This window comes from Atta cephalotes (assembly GCF_000143395.1).
Source record: "Atta cephalotes unplaced genomic scaffold scaffold00049, whole genome shotgun sequence".
NCBI classification, from domain to species: domain Eukaryota; kingdom Metazoa; phylum Arthropoda; class Insecta; order Hymenoptera; family Formicidae; genus Atta; species Atta cephalotes.
This window is the reverse complement of record NW_012130113.1, coordinates 584199-591296: the sequence shown is the minus strand read 5'-3', so window position 1 is coordinate 591296 and position 7098 is coordinate 584199. Positions and strand designations below refer to the sequence as shown.

General features: G+C 31.9%; 1 protein-coding gene across 1 annotated transcript; it reads left to right on the top strand.

Annotated features, from left to right (window-relative positions):
- Positions 1 to 304: 304 nt before the first annotated feature.
- Positions 305 to 6237, top strand: LOC105622821. Its single transcript, XM_012204232.1, has 3 exons — positions 305 to 737; positions 1535 to 1956; positions 6025 to 6237. The coding sequence occupies exons 1-3, from the start codon at positions 305 to 307 to the stop codon at positions 6235 to 6237; spliced, it is 1068 nt and encodes a 355-aa protein (XP_012059622.1).
- The last annotated feature ends 861 nt before the right edge of the window (positions 6238 to 7098 follow it).

The window sequence follows — 7098 nt, the reverse complement described above, 5'->3', positions numbered from 1 at the left end:
GTAGTTTAATTTTTTTAATATTTTATTTTATGTAGTTTAAAATGTTCCATAAAATATATATTTAATTTAATTTTCGTTGTCAAGATATTTTAATTTAAATGCTATAAATTGACGACTAATTCCACTATTGTTCCTCAATAAAACTGAATATTCCGATTATAATATAGAAACCCACGCTGTGTGAATGCTCGTGAAAATAAATACGAGAGATCGTTCGGTTGACAGAATCATATATTTCCGGCCGGCTGAGAGATCGCCGCCGTGTATTTCTAACAAGATTTTTATCCCGACAGGTTGAATAATTATGTACAAAACGGTGCGGAAAGGCGATGCCAGTCTGCAGTACACGATACTGCCGCAGACAGATCAGTTCTCGTCTGGCGGATTCCCGCAGGCTTCCAGTAAGGCTCGACCGAGGATTATCAAGTACACGATGGCCACTATAATGGTATTGATCATATTGTCTTGCGTGGCCACGCCATTCTTGATGAATCAGAATGATCACAACCTCTTCGCCAGCACAATGCGCGCGATTAGCCGGGTAGAGCCAGTCAGGAACACGTCAAGAAATCACACGAAGAACATCAGTGAGAGTAAAAACAGAAGCAAGATTTCCTCAATATCGACAACCGAGGTCACAAGGAGAAAAGACCTTGAAAACGGTACGACTTCTTTCAATGTAATTCTCCGAGGTGAGGAAGAAGAGGAAGTTATGGTTGATGACGCCACTTTAGCAGGTATTGTCTTGTTTAAAAATTCTCGAGGAAGGCGATGCAGATAATATGTTACAAAAATCTTCGATATTTCAATTTTAAATAATAATAAATTTATAATTAAAGAATATGATTTATTTTTATAAAAATAAAGAAAGATGTTAAAAAGCGGCTGAGTTTGTCAAAAAAAATGTAAGTAAGAAGAATAGTATTTTTTTTTATAGATTTTGACCTCCTTATATATTATATAATAAATATTAATAAAAAATTCGGAGCCAATAGAGAATTACAAAATTGAACATGAGATTCAAATTTCAATGTTTTTACTGAATCTTCGAAATGTTTCCTAAACGCCTCCTACGAACTTTATAATAATTTTATAGTTTATCGTATTCAGGACACCAAAACTAATTCTTTTTTTAATATCTTCTTTTTTTGTTATTTTGAAATAAACTATTAAAGCAATATTATATATAATAAATATATATAAATATAAATAATGATAAATAAATATTTTAAATTATTATATTTAAAATAATATTATATTATAAAGTAATTTTTATTTGTTGTGTGTGAATTCTCTTTTTTCTTTGTTTTCTTAAATCAAGATGAACATTATGAGATCAAATATAAAATTTAATTTCCCCTTGTATCTCGAAATACCGAGATAAAACGTGTAAATGACGGGCATAAAATAAGATTCCAGCTTTACGTAAATATTGGAGCCATAATATAATTCATCGAGATGCTCTGTTATCAGTCTTCCAACTAAGCCGATGTTATTGTCGACTACGTAGGTTCAGATAATTCTCTCTTTTCAGACACACCGGAAATTAGTACACAAGTGATTTCGAGCATGGAAACGTCGACGAGGGATCATCAAATGACAACAACTTCCGCTCTACCGTCGGCATCGACGACGATCTTCTCGACATTGCCGACGACATCGAAAGTGTTCTCGAGCGGTACGACGGAAGACACAAAGACACTGAGCACGTCCAAAAAGCCAAAAATGCCGAGAGTGACCCTGAAGTTGCGAGAGAACGAAACCATACCACAAATGTATGTGAAAGCGGGCATAGCCTCCTATAAGAAGGGCAACATCGCCACCAGCGTCCTCGCGAGTGGGCTGAGTCTCGAAGGCTTGATATTCAAAACGCCGGAAGGCACGATAAAACCCTGGCCCCAGAAATGGTTCCTTGGCGAGCCCTCCGATTCCGACGTCAAGACGTGGAAAGTGTTCGTAAGTGCTCGTATTTTTCGATCGAGCGCTCATACGTTCTCGAAGAATTGCGTTCAAGGGGATCTGGAGTGTCCTGCATTTTGATGGAGTGCATCGATCACTCGAATTACCTATGCAAAAATTACTAACTCATCATTTCCTCGCGCGTCTTGCTTTTCCTTTTTCCCAGAAATGCTTTCTAAAGTATCTTCTTATATAAGCTTTTCTTCTTGCATGTTTGCTCTATAATTGTTGCATTTTTTACTAATTATTTTAATTTTATATGGGTGAAATCCTTTAAATCTTGCTAATGCAACATTTTTCTTCTATCTTACACGTATTTACATACATATAATACATATAATATCATATATAATTCTTATTCGTTTTCCATTTAAAGTAAGTGCTCTTTGAAAAGGCAGAAAAAAGAAAGAGAGAAAGAAATTTTTAATTACTCTTTCAACAATTATCTCAACATTTTTTATTTCAATCTTCATTGGGAGTTTTTTATTTTTCTATATTTCTCTAAGTTTATCAATCCGATCTAAAAATTCATTTCGTTACTACCGTTATTATTTTAAAGTATAATTTTATAAAGTAATTTTATATCTCTGGATTAGCAAAATATATTATTTCCGTATTTAGCAATCATCTGACTGTTAATTCAAAATTTTATGTTCTGCATAAATATTGATCGCGTTGCACCAGAGACATTTAAAACTGAAGCACTCTGTCCGATCGATAGGCAGAGCGTGTTCGTGAATCTAAAAGCGGACGAGAAATCGCATAGAACTTTTATTTTTCCCACATGTTTCCCATCGGGACAGCAATCGTATCTTTAACTTCTTTCTTGAAGAATTGCAGAACGTGACGTCATGTACAACATTTTCTGCTATTTTAAAAATATCTCATGATATATTGTTATATTTTATTTATACATATGTATATGGAAGTGTAATTCTTCTTCTATTGCTTCCATTTTTTTATCTCACACAAAAGATTTTCGCACAAATGAAGTCACGAGAGTAGAAAAAGCTGTTTTCTTAAAACATCGACCTCGGCCAATCAATATAAAAGCCGCGTGTTCTCCCTTGAGCCAATAAATGCTTACTCGTTGCTTGAGATAAGAACGCTTGCGCTGCACTTGAAGATTTTGCGCAGACTACACGTACGTTATTAGGATAAAGCAATTGCACAAAATACGTTAAGGATTTATAAAAGAGATGGAATTACAGTTTTCTTTAAAATTATACATAGTAATTTTGCAAAAAAAAAGATAAAATTTTTACTTTTGCTAAGAGAATGCGTTTCACAATAAATTAATAAAAATTCGTTCATTAAAAAGAAAATAACTTCTCCGTTAAAAATTCACCATCAAGAAAAATAATGTACACGATATTTTTGTCGAAATATATTTTTGTCAAATATTTTCACGTTCATTCAACAGCTCTTGCATATTTCGGACTTTTGCTTTGTTGTTATATATTTAAGCAGACTTATCGAGCTAACAGCTGCTCGCCAAGTAAAATCCTTTTGCTTTATCCAATTTTCATAAATTGTATAATACATAGTAAGGCGCTCCATTTTACAACACGTTTCCGCGCAGAATACCTTTTACGAACGGAGTGTTTAATTTACCATGGAATTGAAAATACCAGCGTCAGGATGCACAGGGGGATTAATAGAATCTTGAGTACCTGCTAATTCATATATTTACCGGTATCCGACTTGGTTATATCGGATGCAGCGGCGTCTACCGGTTTGTATTTTGCATATTAAGCGATAACTGGGGTAACAGAGAGTAGCAACATTTTCTGATGAATATTCATTTCTCGATGGATAAGGAATAGCGTGGATTATATCGCGATGTTATACGGGCGATTGATAAAGATCGCGAAATCATAAGCCAGCTTCTTTATTTAAAAAATGCAGTATAAAAGATAATGAATACTATATATATTATAAAATTTATGATATTTTTGTGAGATAAAAGAGCATTTTATTCTTAAAAATTAAAGTTTACCGATACGAAGTTATTATTTCAGCACACTATGAGTACGTATATGTCTTTAGAAAAATATGGGGATTATTATTTTACACATATTTTATTCAGATATTTTCAATTTACTGAATTGCTCGCGAGTATTTTACATGTGGAAACGTGTAATAGATTACTACCATGTCTCGATTAAAATATTAAATCAAATTCTATGGACGGACGCAAATAGCTGTTCAGACAGAAGCTCAGTGGTATTAAACGACACACTATCGTGAATTCCGTACATTACGGGGTGCACAAATCAGAATTTCAAGCAGGTTATTGCGCCGATGGCCAGAAGTTGGCGAAAATGTATTATCGTACACGCAAAGCCATGCATAGGTCGATGATTGACCTAATAACAAATTAAAATAATCGATTTCAAATTCATGATTACTTATTTAATAATATTTATTTAATAATTTTTTAATAATATCAAAAGAGATATTTAAAAGCGCGATTTAATAATTATAATATTAAGATATATTTTCTTTACTCACTGTGACCGAATTTTTTTTTACTTTTTAAATAGATATTATCTATGGTTTCCCTTAACATTTTATTTTAAATCTAGTTTATCTATTTTTTTATAATTTTATTTTTTTTATAAACTTTTTTTTATATAAATATTTTACACGTTAAAATATTAATGCTTATTGATTAATATTGTTTTCAATATTAATTTTATTAATATTGCTCCTGATTGCTCACTCAACTATTATCTCAAATTATAACGTCAGAAAACTCAACAAAAATATTTGCAAAATGTAAATAGATATATTTTTAAATAGATATATTTTTCAATAAAACAACATTTGCATTTGATAGAATAGATTTATAAAATATATCAAAAACTTTTTGTTTTGGAGAGAAATTAAATTATAAGGAAAAGAATGATTTTTCTGAAGCATCTTATATAAAATTTAGCTAGATATAATTTAAATTGAAAAGTAATTTTGTTAAATTATGAAAATAGTTATGTAGAATCTTCAAACAACTGGTCGCTAGAATATCACAATTTTATGCAGCATTGTTCATTATTACTTGAATATCCTACATAATTATTTTGATGGTTTAACAACATTATTTTCAAATCTGTATTTACAGCATATATATATATAGCTATATATATATAGCTAATTTTTAAATATTTAGGCATCGAATGGCTTGCCGCTCAGTGCGATTGATTCGCGATGGGATCTGTAAATCCCATCTGCGCTCATATATGCAATTTTCACGTTTAAGGAGCCGAAAATGACTCCCTCTGGTGATTAAAAGATCTTTGATCATTAGCGCTGTTTGGATTTAGCTTAAACTGTGAATCCCATATATCAGTGGATGTATATGTATATATATATAGATCCCTCAGATTGGAAGTTTAGATATTAGGCTACAACAATTTAATTCCGCAAAGAAAAATTGAAAATCTCATGAGAGCCGAGAGATAGGCCCTGTCCTGTCTTGGGATATTACGATATCGAATGAATGATGAATGTACATACGAATAAAGTATGTATCATAAATCCAAATATTTAAATACTTCAGCAAAATTGTCCTGAGTACATTTATTTCTATATATTATAAATTTAACAGTTATCATAATTGTAAACATAACTTATTTTGTTTTTGATTATATAAAATTTATTTCAAAATATATATGGTTTATTAATTAATAGCAAAAGAAGAGTTTTCGATATATTTTACAAAAATAATATTGATTATAAATGTTGTTTTATTAAAATATTTCCATTTTAATATAGAGAAAATACGCAAGTTTTGTAAAAACTTGCGTATTTTCTCATCATCATAATAAGAAATAATCGTGATAAGTGAATAGGAGCCTTAATATGTGTTATGAAAAATAAAATATGTGTAAGAAAAGAAACATTTGATATAAGATATTTCATTTTAATAAAAATATTCCATATAATGGAAATAAATGCAAAAACATGTGACAGTGAATTAACACTTTTTAACTTATGATCGCACAATAAAGATGAGTATATTACAGATATTGCCGTGCAAATAATACCATTTCATTGAATTTGCAGGCCGTGAACCATATACCGATGATAACAGTTTATGCAATCTTTGGAGGAATGTGTGCAACAGCGTGTGGTCTAATCGCTCTAATGATTCACGTGCAACGTGGTGCACGTAAAGCGATTAGACGTGCAGGACAGAACATTGAGGAGCCAGAAGTCGAGGAACATGAATCGACTCTGCTGGGCGCGGAGAGCCAAGAGATCGAAGAAAAGGAGTAATCCTGGCGACGAACACGACGCACCCGTACATAGCGCGCGTAAGACTTGCCTATTTTTACAAACACACGTCGGTTTTAGGCTTAGATGTCTTCCACATTTGGAAGTTAGAAGATCAATAAACGCGGGAGAATATGAGAAGGATTTTTTTACGATGCGATGTAGCCAGCTGTAGAGAATCACAGTACGAATGCACAAACAATGTGATTGTTCCGTCTGAGATTCGTTTCTTGCGAGACTGCTCATTGCTTATGCCCATAAGTTTATCTTTATGCCAAGGCAGATTTTTGAATAGTCCAGTAAAAAATGATTCATAAAATTTGTATCAAATCGATACAATCAACTCGATGTCGATTGGACATTTAATTGACGATCATTTCTCACTGGAAGAAGTTTTTTCGTGAAACAATCATGTTACACGATATCATTTTTCGCATTTTTGTTTGAGTGTTCGATTAACATGCTCGTCAATAATTAGCGAAGGTCCAATTATATTTGTTGCAACTATAGTATAGTTCAATTATCGACATAATTATATAACGGTATGGCGTTATCTTGCGATAATCGAACTAATTGAAACTAATCGAACTAATTGCTTGATTGTAAAGAAAGTTTTGTTATTTATTATATAAGTTTGCGATAAGGCACGGCAGGTTTTACAAACCCGCCATGACGGGCGCACAATTGTGTATGACAAATGACAAACTATACATATATATATATATATATATATATACACACACACACACACACACACACACACACACACAGAGAAGAAAGTAATATCTACTCGTGACGTAAGTTAAGGAACTAACCTAAATTTAATTAAAACTTAAAAATTTAAAAAAGAAAGTAATACTTACT

Coding starts and splice junctions, on each gene's coding strand:
- LOC105622821 (XM_012204232.1), top strand. CDS start 305: ATGTACAAAACGGTGCGGAAAGGCGATGCCAGTCTGCAGTACACGATA. Junction 738..1,534: donor TGATGACGCCACTTTAGCAG/GTATTGTCTTGT, acceptor CTCTCTTTTCAG/ACACACCGGAAATTAGTACA. Junction 1,957..6,024: donor TCAAGACGTGGAAAGTGTTC/GTAAGTGCTCGT, acceptor TTGAATTTGCAG/GCCGTGAACCATATACCGAT.